We start from the raw sequence: 16,767 nt of genomic DNA, 5'->3' as shown, positions 1-16,767 counted from the left end.
ATATAACTTGTGTTTAGAAACTCTCCAAAGCTCAGAAATATGTAAACAAAAGAAGCATTTTGTTGCATTAGCAAATAGCATTTTGATGGCTTCTTCTCTATTGTCTACTCTTTTAGAACTATGAGTAAATCAAACAGTATATAGAAAATTACCTATGGCTGACTCAGAGCTGGCTCACATATATCTATTAATCAGTGACTGAAGCACTAAATAATTATTTGTATATATGAGTTATTAATTATAGATGAAATCTTTGTATACTGAAATCTTGATTTTTCAGACCTCAGTTTTCCAGACTTTGCACACTGTAGACAACATTTTGTTAGTTTGTCTACTGTGTCAGGATGTCATCACACAAAAGATGTAAACAGTATAACATTAAGTATTCCCAATTACATCAATCTCTCTTCAGATGATGTGCATTCTAGTTCCCAGTTCATCCTCACTGCTCTTCCTTGAACCTGTTCCAAAGGAATCTGAGTCCTTTTTAAAATATAGTGTGCAGAAGTGGACACAGTACTCAAGAAAAGATCTGTCCATTTACAAATAATATGAAACTATCAGTTCCTGTGCTTTGAAATTATACTTCTCTTGATGCAGCCAAAAATGGCATTTACATTTTTTTCCAGCCACATCACATTGCTGCTTCATAGTCAGTTTGTAATCGACTCCTGTTCCAAGATCTTCTGCATAAGTACTATTACCAAGTCAGGTATCTCTGATTGCATACCTATGCATTTTGATGTTTGTTTCCTATATTTCCTATTTCCAATTTCTCTAACCTATCAAGAGCTTTTGGAGTGTTTTTTCTTCTAGGTATTAGCTATCCAGACTAATTTTGTATCTTTTGCAAGTACGTTAAGCATTTCCTCTGCTCTTCTTCCAAATCATTAATAAAAATGTAGAAGAGTAGAGTGCCCAGGAATGATCCTTGTGGCACCTCACTCAAAACTTTTCTAATGTTTGTTAAAGAACCAAGTAATACATGCTCTTCAAATAGAGTTTTTGAGCAAGTTATGTATCCACTTAATTGTCATGCCATCCAACCCACCCTTACAAGCTTTCTTATCAGAAAGTGATGGGATATTTTATCCAAAGCTTTGCTGAAATTAGGATACTTTTTGTCTACTACATCCTCACAATCTATTAAATAGGTTAGCAGAACAAACATTGAGATATGGCTTGACAGGCAAGACTTGTTCTTGACAAGTGTTTCTGGTAATCATATTTTTTCACGGTGCTTACAGATTAATCTTTTAATGATCTGTAGCTCAGTGATCCTTTTGCTGAAGTTTGAAGAAAAGTCATTTAGCTCTTCACACATTCTCCATGATTTCTCAGATAATACATAAAGTTTTGCTCAAAGCATCAGCAGGTACTTTCAGTACTCTAGCATGCAATTCATTTGCACTTGAAAATTTAAAGTCATTTGAAGTAAGTAAATTACATGACAGAGTTTTTTAGGATTGAATGCATGCCAATTTAACTCCTTCTTGTGTATCTGTTCTCCCCCACCTTCACCTTGCCCTTCACCTATTAAGGGCGTATCTGTAGAGAGATAGTGGAGAGAAATATAATGGTGGGGCAGGATGCTGAAATTCTGCTCACCCCTCACATAAATGTTAATCTAATGAGATAGAATGGACAAACAAGGCTTTAATTTCTAATTTCAAAAGTGTAGCTCAGTGTGCATGTAATAATATGCTTAAGAAATCAGTGGATGATTTTGGTTACTTTTCTGTATCCCATTTGGGGGACTAAGTCAGTATTTTGCCAGTTCTTCAGCAATTCATCTGAAAGTCTGCTGAAGCTGGTTTTAGCTGGCAGGAACTCCTTCCTCATCCTAGCTGCTAACAGCCACACAAATAAGTCCACCTACCAGTGGCAGCTGTGATTCTCTTTCAGCTTCAAGACTGACTCGGGAAGGGAAAGAAGTGGTTGTTAAGCACATGTGAGGGTTAAACTACATTATAATAAGATCTCCTTTATTGCAGACAGTAATCTTCCCCTGGTATTATAGTAATCTGTGACTTTAGTAGCAGTGATCTGCCATGGGGGCTGAAGCATCCCATTTCTGACTGCTACAGTGCCTGGACTGGAGCAGACAGGGAGATAAATACACCGTTCACGTTCCAGGAATGAGATATTAAGCCTTCATTGTTGAAGTGTCTGGTGGAAATAAGCTGTGATGATTTTGTTCTACCTTTAGTGCTAGCCATAAACCTAATCCTTTAGTGCCTTCAGTGGGCATTTAAATGCAGCAGGAATGATAGAGAAGAATGACATGTTAATAGCAAGGAATTGTTTTCCCTTTGGCCAACAGCAAGCAGCCATGCAAACTCACATAAGATGCATTGAAAAAATGGGGATGGGGGAGTAACCATTTTCCCCTTACTGTTTTCACTGAATGAGGACAGGCAAGGAGATTTTATTTTTCAGTGGTAGAGTACTGATTCAATGATGTTTTCTGCACAATATTGTGCAGGACATTGCTAAATTGGGGGGATGGTAGCAATGAAGATGATTGTGAGTCACTTTTAAATTTTTATGAAGGATTGAGGAATGAAAAAAGTATTGAGACTGTCTCCTCTGCCGACGTAGAATGCGTTTAAATTTATGGCCCTATAAGCATACTGACCCCTAACTACAGTTACAGTTAACCTGTTTGTTGTTGTATGCTATTCTAGAGCAAAGTAGACATTCCAGGTAATAAAACATAATGTAAATTAAGGCTTGCTTATGCATGCAACCTGTTTGCTTCTGCTTTTATGGTGATGATTGCAAAGACCAAGGCCTGATCTTTGTGTGATGTCGAAACCATATTATAATTAAATGCAAAAGGTACGACACTATTAAACCAGAATTTGTTGTTCAGTTACAAATTTTGGGTCACACATTAACATAATCCTAAACTTGAACAGTATGTCTCTTCTTGGTTTGTTTACTGGATGTTATGAAGGCAGAAACTGAAAGGTGCCAACAAGAAATTGATTTTGATTTTGCTAAGCTAGAATTTGGCTGAGCTTTGAATGTCTTAATTCAGTAAGAGTTTGTTGTGATTTATGAATCCAGAAAATTATGATCCACAGTCACAAATGCTGTCTCTGAGCATAATAACATCTATCTTTAACTCCTCTATTTGCTCATTTTTCTAATGCCAAGATTAGATGTTTAATTTCTGGGGGGCAAAATACTCTTAATCTGAAGGTGTACATTATGTAACACTAGAGAATTGTTGGTCTACTCTTATTAAAAATTTGTGATAAGGGATAGTCTTTAGTTTACATGGAAAATAGGAACACGTGCCTCTTGACTCATTGCATCCTCAGAAAGTTATCTCACAACAGCTGGCCAACCAAGCCATTGTTAGGTACTGACTGTTAGTTCATTAAGCAGTTTATATTTTTTTAATCTGATAACAGGGTTGAGCATGAAGTCAGGACACTAACATCTACATCCTTCTCACTTTCTCAATGGTAATAAAGACATATTTGCAATTCAGCTGAAACGAACAATCAATTTCAGCACATTTAGCACAAATTATATCAATGAAACCAATGATTATGCTAGATTATAGTCTTTTGTATTTATAAAGGAATACCAAGGGCTCCAATTTAAATTGAAAATACATTTTTTACTTTTTTTTTGTTTTAATGGGATTCCAAGCTTTAATCAGTGTGATGAGTACTCTGCTAAAATTTTAATCAAATAATTGGAGGAACTTTTAATTAGTGACTACTACAGAGTTTTTTCTTCAGCAAAGGATCGTTACCTTGTCGTGGTGCTGGAGCTTGAGCACCTCAATGATGCCATGAGCTAAACCGTGAAGGCCCACCCAAGATGGGAAGGTCATGACAGAGAAGTCAGACTAAATGCGATTACTGGGGAAGGTAATGGCAACCCATCCCAGTATTCTTGCTGTGAGAACTAAATGGATCAGCACAACCAGAGATATGTCGGTATACCATCGGAAGATGAGACCCCCAGGTCATAAGATGGTCAAAATGCTACTGGGGAGGAACAGAGGATGAGTTCAACTAGCCCCAGATGTGATGACGCAGCTAGCTCAAAGCCGAAAGGACGGCTAGCGGCCGACGGTGCTGGTGGTGAAAGGCGAATCCGATGTTCTAAGGATCAACACACTATTTGAGCCTGGAATGTAAGATCTATGAGCCAGGGCAAATTGGATGTGGTTATTGGTGAGATGTCAAGATTAAAGATAGACATTTTGGGTGTCAGTGAACTGAAATGGACTGGAATGGGCCACTTCACATCAAATGACCACCAGATCTACTACTGTGGACAAGAGGACCACAGAAGAAATGGAGTAGCCTTCATAATTAATAGTAAAGTGGCTAAAGCAGTGCTTGGATACAATCCAAAAAACGATAGAATGATCTCAATTCGAATTCAGGGCAAGCCATCTAACATCACAGTGATCCAAATATACGCCCCAACCACAGATGCTGAAGAAGCTGAAGTAGAGCAGTTCTATGAGGATCTGCAGCACCTACTGGACAATACGCCTAAAAGAGATGTTATTTTCATCACGGACTGGAATGCTAAGGTGGGTAGTCAAATGACACCTGGAATTACAGGTAAGCATGGCCTGGGAGAACAAAACGAAGCAGGACATAGGCTGATAGAATTTTGCCAAGACAACTCACTCTGCATAACAAACACTCTCTTCCAACAACCTAAGAGACGGCTTTATACATGGACTTCACCAGATGGACAACACCGAAATCGGATTGGCTACATCCTTTGCAGCCAAAGGTGGCGGACATCTGTACAGTCGGTAAAAACAAGACCTGGAGCTGACTGTAGTTCAGATCACGAACTTCTTATTGCACAATTTAGGATCAGACTAAAGAGATTAGGGAAGACCCACAGATCAGCTAGATACGAGCTCACTAATATCCCTAAGGAATATGCAGTGGAGGTGAAGAATAGATTTAAGGGACTGGACTTAGTAGATAGGGTCCCGGAAGAACTATGGACAGAAGTTGGCAGCATTGTTCAGGAGGCAGCAACAAAATACATCCCAAAGAAAGAGAAAACCAAGAAGGCAAAATGGCTGTCTGCTGAGACACTAGAAGTAGCCCAAGAAAGAAGGAAAGCAAAAGGCAACAGCAATAGGAGGAGATATGCCCAATTAAATGCAAAATTCCAGAGGTTAGCCAGAAGAGACAAGGAATTATTTTTAAACAAGCAATGTGTGGAAGTGGAAGAAGACAATAGAATAGGAAGGACAAGAGACCTCTTCCAGAAAATTAGAAACATCGGTGGTAAATTCCAGGCAAAAATGGGTATGATCAAAAACAAAGATGGCAAGGACCTAACAGAAGAAGAAGAGATCAAGAAAAGGTGGCAAGAATATACGGAAGACCTGTATAGGAAGGATAACAATATCGGGGATAGCTTTGACGGTGTGGTCAGTGAGCTAGAGCCAGACATCCTGAAGAGTGAGGTTGAATGGGCCTTAAGAAGCATTGCTAATAACAAGGCAGCAGGAGATGACGGCATCCCAGCTGAACTGTTCAAAATCTTGCGAGATGATGCTGTCAAGGTAATGCATGCTATATGCCAGCAAATTTGGAAAACACAAGAATGGCCATCAGATTGGAAAAAATCAACTTATATCCCCATACCAAAAAAGGGAAACACTAAAGAATGTTCAAACTATCGAACAGTGGCACTCATTTCACATGCCAGTAAGGTAATGCTCAAGATCCTGCAAGGTAGACTTCAGCAATTCATGGAGTGAGAATTGCCAGATGTACAAGCTCGGTTTAGAAAAGACAGAGGAACTATGGACCAAATTGCCAATATCCGCTGGAGAATGGAAAAAGCCAGGGAGTTTCAGAAAAACATCTATTTCTGTTTTATTGACTATTCTAAAGCCTTTGACTGTGTGGACCATAACAAATTGTGGCAAGTTCTTAGTGGTATGGGGATACCAAGTCATCTTGTCTGCCTCCTGAAGAATCTGTATAATGACCAAGTAGCAACAGTAAGAACAGACCATGGAACAACGGACTGGTTTAAGATTGGGAAAGGAGTGCGGCAGGGCTGTATACTCTCACCCTACCTATTCAACTTGTACGCAGAACACATCATGCGACATGCTGGGCTTGAGGAATCCAAGGCTGGAGTTAAAATCGCTGGAAGAAACATTAACAATCTCAGATATGCAGATGATACCACTTTGATGGCTGAAAGCGAAGAGGAACTGAGGAGCCTTATGATGAAGGTGAAAGAAAAAAGTGCAAAAGCTGGCTTGCAGCTAAACCTCAAAAAAACCAAGATTATGGCAACCAGCTTGATTGATAACTGGCAAATAGAGGGAGAAAATGTAGAAGCAGTGAAAGACTTTGTATTTCTAGGTGCAAAGATTACTGCAGATGCTGACTGCAGTCAGGAAATCAGAAGACGCTTAATTCTTGGGAGAAGAGCAATGACAAATCTCGATAAAATAGTTAAGAGCAGAGACATCACACTGACAACAAAGGTCCGCATAGTTAAAGCAATGGTGTTCCCCATAGTGACATATGGCTGCGAGAGCTGGACCATAAGGAAGGCTGAGAGAAGGAAGATCGATGATTTGGAACTGTGGTGGTGGAGGAAAATTCTGAGAGTGCCTTGGACTGCAAGAAGATCAAACCAGTCCATCCTCCAGGAAATACTTTGGCCACATAATGAGAAGACAGGACACCCTGGAGAAGATGCTGATACTAGGGAGAGTGGAAGGCAAAAGGAAGAGGGACCGACCAAAGGCAAGATGGATAGATGATATTCTAGAGGTGATGGATTCGTCCCTGGGGGAGCTGGGGGTGTTGACGATCGACAGGAAGCTCTGGCGTGGGCTGGTCCATGAAGTCACGAAGAGTCGGAAGCGACTAAATGAATAAACAACAACTACTACAGAGTTTTATTTTAGAACACCAGGTTTTGTTCTGATTGATACAGTACCTAGCTATTGAAGGGAATATGTGAAAGATAGTTGTTATTCATGATATTTAAATGTTTCTATATTTAGTTTTAAATAGTATAATTATTTAAATGTTTGTTATGTAATTTGAAAACATTAATATTAATTTATACCCAAATTTAAACCTCAGTAAGGATTAGGTTTAACAAATGAAAGTGCAAACATATCTTTAGTCTATTCAATTTATTATTTGACACAAGCTTTTATACCAAGAGGGTATTACGTAGGAATGGTAATTTCCAGCAGGTTAAAATAAGAAATTTCTCTAACTTTTGAACAGATCTCCTGTTTATAACTTGGGCTAAAATCAGTTGACCTCTTATGATATGGTGTGTTACTGTGTTTGTGGCTGAGGACACTTAACCATGCTGTAGCTTAAGAACAGCCATATGTATTAGTAGATATTTCTTTATTAGGTAGATTTATATGGCATGTACTGTGGATGGCTAACAATAAGTACAGTAACATAATAATGATTAAGAGCAATTAAAACAAACATACTGCATGGAACAAAGCCAGACAGACACCAATCATCACAACAAAGTGGGGTCACCCATTATCTAGGCCCACTTGGGGGAAGAGCCAGGTCTTTAACACCTTACAAAAAGCCAGCAAAATTGGGGCAATCTGAATCTCAGGAGGTATGATTCCCAAAGAGCACGTACTGCAACAGAAAATGCATTTATTACAGGTAGTCCTTGACTTGTGACCATTCATTTAGCGACCATTCGAAGTTACAAAGGTGCTGAAAACAGTTACTTATGACTGTCCTCACACTTACAGCTGTTGCAGCATCCCTGCAGTCACATGATCAAAATTCAGGCACTTGGCAACCGGCATGTATTTACAATGGTTGCAGCGTCTCAAGGTCTCATGATCACCATTTGTGACCTTCCTATCCGGCTTCTGAAAAGCAAAGTCAGTGGGGGAAGCCTGATTCTTAACGACCATGGCAAAAGGTCGTAAAATTGGAAATTACTCACTTAATGACCACATCACTTAGCGATGGGAGTTCCAGTCCTAATTGTGGTCATAAGTCAAGGACTACCTGTATTTGATTCCAAATAGCATAGGTTCTCAGATGAAGTATGACCTAAGATGGTTACAGCAGCATTTAATTTATTGTTAAGAATAATTCTGTAGCTTCTCAATTTAAAGACCTTAAGGTTTCTCCCCATTACACTAAACATATTCATACAACATGCTGAGCCCTATTAGCTTGGATATTGCGTTAAGTCCTAATTGTTTTGCTTATTTTGGCTTTGTGTGTTGGGAAAATCTAGCCACTGTACTATATCTGCTAATATTACTGAATCAGAAATAGGGACAGGATTATTTCAGTACATAGGGTGTTGAACATTAGCAGCTGAGTACAGTTTCATGCTGTAAATTATTGTCCAGCCCCTAAATGAAAAAGAAAAATAGGAAAACATTGTATTTTACTTTTTCTAAGCAGAAATTCATACCAAAGCATGAAGAAACTACACTTTTCCATATTCTGAGAAGACCATGCATTTATAAAGCCATCCAGGAAAGGAAACACTTAATACTTCTGTGAAACACATGCTTGTGACTTCTTAATGTATCATGATGGGATGCAAAGATGTATGTAGACAGTAACTGCATCTAAAATCAGCATATTCAAAACCTATAGCTGTACTGAGTGGTTATAAGTCACTGATCTAATACACAAAGCTACATATATAGAAACTTGCAGGCAAAAAAAGGAAGGTTCTTAAAATTTTGGATTTACTAGTCATCGGTAAACGCTGCTTCAGCTGTAGTTAACTCACTCTCACAAAGTTCGTATTACAAAAACAGAAAAGCAAAATAAAAGACAATTTAAAATAATAATCTGGTCCTGGAATAATTGTTATCTGCAAATAATGGGATGAATGGGCATGTCTCCTGTTTTTTTCTGAAAGAAAACCAGCCAAGTGTCCCTTGGAAGACTGTTATAAGTAAGCACCTGACATTGAGAATGCCCTACTCCAGGTCACCAAATATGAAACAACCACCCCCTCCCACCCCAGAAGGACCACCAGCAGGGCCTCTCCAGCTGATCTTAATACACAAGTCTTATGGTGATCTTTTAAGAACTTGGGTCATAAACTGTTTAGGGTTTTAGAAACTACAGTAGTATCAACACTGTAATAATATTTGCAGTAGCTCACAAGCAACCAGAGCAGTGCTTTAGAGATTACATGGTGTTACATGGTCCTGTTTAGGTATTCCACAGTTATATTCTGCTTCTGGACGTCCTCAAAGGTAGCCCCATGGAGAATGGATTGAAGTAACTCATCTGCGTGGACATGGATCACTGAAGCTAGGCTATGGTCCATGTATGGTCATAACTGGGATACTCAACATTTTAAGATTCAGCTGTGATCAACATTCATATAACTTTAGGTAGCAAAACCTCTAAGCCAAAAGATTGCCCCTCCTCATCCCCTGCATCATGGGATGGTGGGGAGAATAATTTGGGTGCTGTTTGGGGGCTGAGAGGGAAATGTCCAAGGTCACCAGCTGGCCTCTGTGTCTAAGTGAGAGCTAGAATCTGGGCCTCCTAGCCACTAGTCCAACACCTTAGCCACTATACCACCCTGGCTCTCTAAAATAGCTTTTGTATATTTTTAATAAAATCTGTTTTGAAATGGTATCAAATATCTTTTTGTAAAAAAATGCTTTGCATGATGAGGTTCTGTTTCTTGCATTCATGTTGCGACAAAGGTGGCTTGGCTACAAAGCTAATCTATTGGAGACAGTGATTTTAAAGATACAGTGATTTTAAAGAAAAAAAATACATTAATTAACATTGGGATGCATCTTTTAAAATGGAATCTTCCTCATGTTTTTCAAGCTGCAAGGCTAGAGGAGGCAAGGATAAGACTTCCATGTGAGATTATACTTAATTCACACAAACAACACTGAGAAGTTGAGTGTAGTGCAATGAGTAGGCTAATTAGTAGGCTAAATCAGTACATTACATTTTGGTTATTAGATCTTTGGCCAATAATTTAACCATTTGTCCTAAATCTAGAGACATGACTCGTAAGATTGGTGGAAAACAAAGAAAATTCTCTCTCCGTGTGATAGTATGTACACACTGGGGAGAAGGAGCTATTTATGTTAAGGTAAGTTATGAGGCATGGATGCAAACATGACTATAAATTTTAAAGAATTCACAGTTTAATCTGGCAGCCAATTATTAGTGACAGCAGTAAATCAATGGTATCTCAGTACTTGGATGATCAAGAGCATTTGTGCTAACATACACTCCGCTGTTTGCATCTTATGTTTCTCCTGGATCTCACAAAATGTTAACTGCATTTTTTTGAGAATCGATAACTATGCACTTTGGTAACTCCATTCTCTGTCCCAATAACACTGAATCCTTTGAGAAGCTGCTAAGATTGTCCTATGATCTGGATCTCTGTGAAGTGAGCACACAGTGTTTTCTTTTTTTAATCACAGAATACTATTTTATAGTATTATTTCATGATAAAAATTGGAAGCAAATGAGGCATTGTCTGTTTGGCCATGGGGAAGCTATGTATATCGAGTAGAAGGGATCAAGCTTTACCTTCTCCTGGATTTTTATCTTCTCTTTTTCTAGATGTGTATATTTGATGGTTCCATCTCTGAAGAAGATCCAGAAGAAGGTTACTGGAGTTAATGCTAGACTTATTTCCATCTCGTGAGAAGTTTTTAATACATGGTTTTAGCCTGGGAAAAAATATGTGAAAAGGAAGACATGATAGTGTTTTATAAATAGAACTTAATTTAGCAGGCAGTTGGAGAAGATGACCGTAACATCCTTTCCAATTCTCTGATTTTATTGCTTAGACCAAAGCAGCAGTGGAATGGTATAGGCGGGCTGGCTTTATACAAACTACAGTATGCTAGGATTTTTTTTTTAAGCAACAACTGTTGATCAATCCACTGATTTGATTTTGACTAAACCAAAAATGAACAAGCCGCATCTTGGCCGAGAATCTCCTCATCTCTGCAATTGCATATACTGGGCAGGAGTTCCCATGTGATTCAAATGTTTATAACATATTTTTTGTTGAAATTAGTTTACAAGATATAACTTGTTTCATATTTATTTTGGCTGGACTATCAGTTATATTCAGCTGTACATTTTAAATAAAAGTTGTGTTTCTTAGGATTATTCATATTTTTTTTAAATACATGCACATTAAAGGGAAAGTGTGTTTTTGTCATAGTAAAAACTGTTGTAGTTTTGCTTCTGAAAATCACATTTCCAAAACATATGGGTGTTTTTTTAACTGTTTGTATAAAATCATGATTATATGGCTTATAAATAAGTTAGTATTTCATTTATTAAATTATTCATGATATGCAGTGAAAAGTATGTAAGCCACACAGGCATATATATAATTCATTATATAAATTGTACATGGAAGAAAACAAGTGACAATGCAATAGTTATCATGTCAGTACTGCATATTGGAAAAGCTGCAGTGAAAATACCCAAAGAAGAGCAGTATTCTTTGGTTTATGCTGTATGGTGGAGGAGGAGGAGGAGGAGCAGATGAATTACAGGAAAAGCATTCTGTGCTGTGCTGCCTCAGTTGGTTAGTACTTGGTGGGGAGGCCTGCGACAGTGCAGATAAAACTGTCACAGCGTGGCTCTGAGTATTTTCTAACTAAGGAAGCACCATGAAGCATGAGGGGTGCTGCAGATATGGAGTCTGTCTTGGTGGTATTGTAAGAGTTGTTTGTTGGAAGGCAGTTCATCACAGGCAAACAGAATATAATCAAAGCTTCGCAGTTTCTATTATGTGTAAATCAAGGTTTAGTTTTAAAACCCTGATTAACAGCAATTATCTTAATTAACATTTTTTTAAAAAAAATCCTCAATAGTCAGATGCCTCACAGAGAAAAATGTACAAACCCACATATACAAGAATCAAGGTAAGTCAAAGAGTCAATGATATTCTAAAGAAAGAAATTATCATATAAATAAGTTAATGTCTCATAAAGTAACTTAAAATCATATTATTGATACCCTTCCTGGAAAGAGAGAATTTTTTTGAAGTGAACTGATACTTGCTACTCAAAGCATTAATTGATCCAGATATTAATCTGTTGATCCTGGAACACTGATTTTCAAAAAAATGTCCCTAGTTGATTATCACCTTAGATGATGCTTACAAAGTCTTTGAATGCTGCAGCTACCAGGGGAAGTCAAACCTTAGGTTGGCTATCAAATCCTGCAGTTCCTGAGATTTCCAGAGGTAGGAATTACTTGGATTTATAGTCAGCCTTTTCTCCAGCAACACAAGGAACATAATTACATTTCTTCCTCCAGTTTTTAACCCCCACTGAAACAACAACCTTGTCCACTGATTGGGCTGAGGGATATTAACTGGTTCAAAGTAACCTTGTTAGCTTTAGTGGGGGTTACCAGGTACCGGTACAAATATCCAGGAAACCACTAGATGGCAGCAAATAGATATTGAAAACTCTGACTCCTTCCTTCCATTAAATTATTCTCTGGATTTATGCAGCCCAAGTCTAGTAGCCCTAGAAAGGAGCCATAATGATTCTTATGTTGAGCTCAGGAGGCCCTCTAGCTTGAGAAAGGCTCCAGCTCTAGGAAAAGCAATCTCCATTTTTGTTTTCCAGTGTCAGAAACATTTCTAGACTCCTCACTCCTAATAGACCAAAGGAAAATATATAATGCTTGCTTGTAAACTTACAATATTTGTGTAAGTCTTTAATATTTCTAATATTTCTCTGAAGAGCCAATATAGAAATATTACTACTGATGAATCTTTGTTCATATGTTTATTGCGCTTCTGTGCCACTCAATTCCAGTAGATTCTGAACAGCTTACACACTACCAAAACATTGTGTTAAAAACATCAACAGTGCATAGGAAATTCCTAACAAATGCATCATGAACATGCTATCCACAGGGATAAGTTAATGTCCCCGAAACGCTTTCCTAAGAAACCCTTCACAAGCTCCATAAAACGTAGGAGAGGTTGGTATCTGCAGTAAAGTGTTTCACAGAATGATGACTCACCTCTGGTGTCATGGTAGACAGAATTCTCTTAGAGGAGGAACTCTCAACAACCTGCTGTTCCCAGTCACACCAGCCAGGCAGCTTCCATTCCAACCTTAAGCCCTTTAGGACTTTAAAGGTGACAGCCAACACCTTGAATTGTATCTGGAAGCTAACTGGCATCCAGTGCAATTCTCAAAGTAATTGTTTTACATGGGCAAGTTTTGATGTGCTCCTGACACGTTGTTTTAAGTACTGTCAGAAGAAACCATCTAAATCCTTAATCCTGGGTTTTGAAGCACTGTGGGAGAGCTGAAAGGCACATTGATGTAATCTTTGTCAGCCCTCATTATGAATAACCTGAATTTATAATGGCAATTTTTGACACCATTCTAGGCTGTTAGTGGGTGTGAGCTAGCCAAATTTTAAGACTCCTTAATTACACATGCAAATCAAGAAGATTTAAAGTAACTCAGCTGGATTGTTTTCATTAATGCTTTGGTCATAAATGTTCTTTGGTGCTCCTTCCACTCCAAATTGAATTGCAGAACTAAGCTGCAAAGGAGAGCTTTAAAAATTATAATTTTCTTTGGTTTTCAGAAAAGCTTTTAAAGTGGATATTTAATTTGTTAATTCTATGTGTGTGTGTGTGTGTGTTTGTGTAAATAAAAAGCAGAAGTATGCATTTACAGAATGTTTTTACAGGGTTGTATGTTTGTTTATTTACAGAATTAATAAGGCCACTCATGTCAGTCTAGTGACTCTGAGCAGCTAACAGTACATAAAAAGAAAATATAGAGCAAAATAAATAAAATAAACATAATAGAATGCAATGTGATCAAGGCACCAAGCAAAACCCTCTCCTAAAATACTGTAAACCATATATAGCAGGCTCAACTAGCATCCTAGAGCCAATGCCTGGGGGAAAAGACAGGTCTTCAAGCCTTTCAAAGGCTAGCAGGGGCCATCCAAATCTCCAGGCATGCTGTTCCACAAAGTAGGTAGTACAATAGAAAAGGCATGCCTCCTGGGTCTAGATAAAGGACACATTTAATAAAAAAGACCCACAGCATGCCCACACTGTCAGATCTTGTGGGACAGGTAGAAACAGAGAAAAGTGGTTCCACAAATAGCCCAGCCTTGTGCCAATCAGGGCTTTATAGGTGACAACCTTGAATTGCACTCAGTAGCCTATTGGAAGCTTGTGCAGCTTATGAGGCACTGGTTTTACACGGATGTACTAAGGTGTGCCCAAACCACACGTGTTGGACCACTTGCAGCCCCATGTAGAGCACATTGCCACAGTCTAGCTAGGAGATGATTAAGGCATGAGTGACCATGAGTAGAGCCTCCTGATCTAGGAACAGGTCCAATTGGCACAGAAGATGAATTTGTGGAAAGGCCATCTTGGCCATGGTGGCCAGCTGCTTCATGAACAGAAGTTGTGAGTCCATGAGGACCCTCACATTGTGCAGCAGCTCTGAGGGCATGCTACTCCTTCCAGAGTTAAAGATGGAATGTCTTCAGACCCAAGGCTTTAAAAAACACAGCTAATTGGGCTTGCTATAGTTGAGTCGAAGGCTCTTCTTCCCCATTCAGGCCCCTATAGTCTTCAGGCCCCAGGGCAGAAATGGCATCATATGGACAGCCAGGGGAAAAGACGTACAACTGAATATCATCAGCATACTGGTAATACTTAACCTAGTGCAAATAAATGACCTCAGCCAGTGGGTTCCTATAGGTATTAAATAGGAGTGGGGAAGGAGTCAAGCCCTGAGGCACCCTGCACTGCAGAGATCTAGCACTGGACCTTTGCTTCCTAGCAGTACTCTCTGGAACTCGGAGGAAAGAAGAGAACCACTGTAAAACCATGTTTGCTGCTCCCAAATCCATAAGTCAATCCAGGAGGATACCATAATTTTGATATCAAAGACTGCTGAAAGATCCAGGAGGGCCATGGATACAGCACCCCCATCCTGTGCCTACCATTGACAAGAGTGATCAGTGATCACAACCATTTCAGTGCTATAACTCAGACTGGAATCCACCTGAAATATATTCACTCCAGGGCTCTTTGAAGCTACAAGCCTACTACCATCTCAACAACCTTCCCTAAAAAGGGAAGGTTGGGAACCAAACACAAGTCAGTATCTAGAAATAATTAAGATTCCTTCTTCAGTAAAAGGAGCAAATTCATAGATCTTTTAAAATTAAAAATTAGGTTTTGATATGTAAAGTCTCACTGCTCTTGAGTTTTGTTTTTTAATGATGTGTAGGGTAAGACTGCCATTAATTTTGTTTGTTATTGCTTGTAACTTGGGTGTCATGTGAAACACAACATGTTTTCAATTTCAGGTATACTAAGCCACTTACCTTTGCTGACTGCATAAGTGATGAATTGCCATTAGGATGGGAAGAAGCCTATGACCCTCAAGTTGGAATCTATTATATTGACCACAACACCAGTAAGTGTAACATGATTTTACATTTAATGCATAAGTGGCTTTCATACATAGCACTCATTAGTGCTGTGCATACTTTGAAAATTATCTAGAATAGGTGTTTCAGAACATGAATAACAAACATTTTAAAGGAGACATCTTTTTTCAAGGTTCTGCACAAATCTTGAAAATATGTGATCTGATGGATATATTTATCTGGGGTTTTCTTTGTTGTTGTTATTACTTTATCCTGTGAAATATTCTTTTTTTCTATGAAGGTCTTTGCTGTTTTTTAAAAATCTGGTAACATGTAGCTTCTTTATTGGATCATTGGGTAAAATTCTTTTAGTCTGTTTTACTTAAATATTAATTTGTTTAATTTTAAAATATTTTATGATATTGAGAGTAACCTGTCTTAGAGTAGCTGTGGTTTTTAAATGCTAATTTACATACATACATATCCTACATACACATACACACAGAAAAAGAATAAGAAGTAATAAGCCAAAGAAATTAAAGGCATGAGATAAAAAAGAAAAGAAAATCTAATTAAATCTAGGTTCCCGCAACACCCTTCACTGTCCTTCATATCCTTCTACCCTTGTAAACCATCCCTGCTTCCACTACATTCATATATACCACATCGTGCATTGCTTTTTGTTCTTTAAACTTCTCACCTCATGAGGATCTCACCGACTGCATCCAGTCAAAACTTCCTCAGTCTTCCCCTTTCTCCCAACCCATTTGCTCTTCCTTCATATACTGTATTTTTGGGGGATTGAATCCTCATTCGTTCTGTCTATATGACCAAACCTCCTCAGTGGGTGTAAATCTTTGTGGATGTAAATCTCATTCCTTCTAATAGGACCTCCACTGGCATTGTGGTTTTAACTTTTACTCTTTAAAATAAAGCAAAGAATCTAGAATAATTATGATCTGACTACACTTTTTATGAATATTCTTACTAAGTACGTTCTTTTAGGATTTCAAAATTATTATCTCTTGGCATTCTCTTTGATACAAGAAATTGGAATTGTTAGTAAGACTCACAATTATCTCAAAACTCTTTTAAATATATATTTGGAAATTTAATGACAACATCTTGTGACTATCCTGGTTCAGCTGTCATAAGTGTGAGGAGTACCTGTACTGGAGAAGATGATGTGTTTGAAGATGATGATTGTTAATATAAGCTAAACAAGTACTGTAATTGATACCTTGGATTTAATGAATTATTTGGTATAATAATAATAAGAATTATATTTGTACTCTACTTGTATAATTTAACATATCTTTCG

At 38.1% G+C, this 16,767-nt stretch overlaps 1 protein-coding gene across 2 annotated transcripts in view; it reads left to right on the top strand.

The window, feature by feature from the left end:
• WWC1 (WW and C2 domain containing 1) overlaps positions 1-16,767 on the top strand; it is an 84,647-nt gene that overhangs the window by 27,786 nt on the left and 40,094 nt on the right. For both annotated transcript variants that reach the window (XM_063292449.1, XM_063292448.1), the window contains exon 2: positions 15,384-15,493. In XM_063292449.1, coding sequence (XP_063148519.1) covers positions 15,384-15,493 — 110 coding nt within the window. The remainder of the gene's footprint in view (positions 1-15,383; positions 15,494-16,767) is intronic.

Source organism: Candoia aspera, chromosome 2, assembly GCF_035149785.1.
Source record: "Candoia aspera isolate rCanAsp1 chromosome 2, rCanAsp1.hap2, whole genome shotgun sequence".
Lineage (NCBI taxonomy): Eukaryota > Metazoa > Chordata > Lepidosauria > Squamata > Boidae > Candoia > Candoia aspera.
This window is presented reverse-complemented; position numbering and strand designations above follow the sequence as displayed.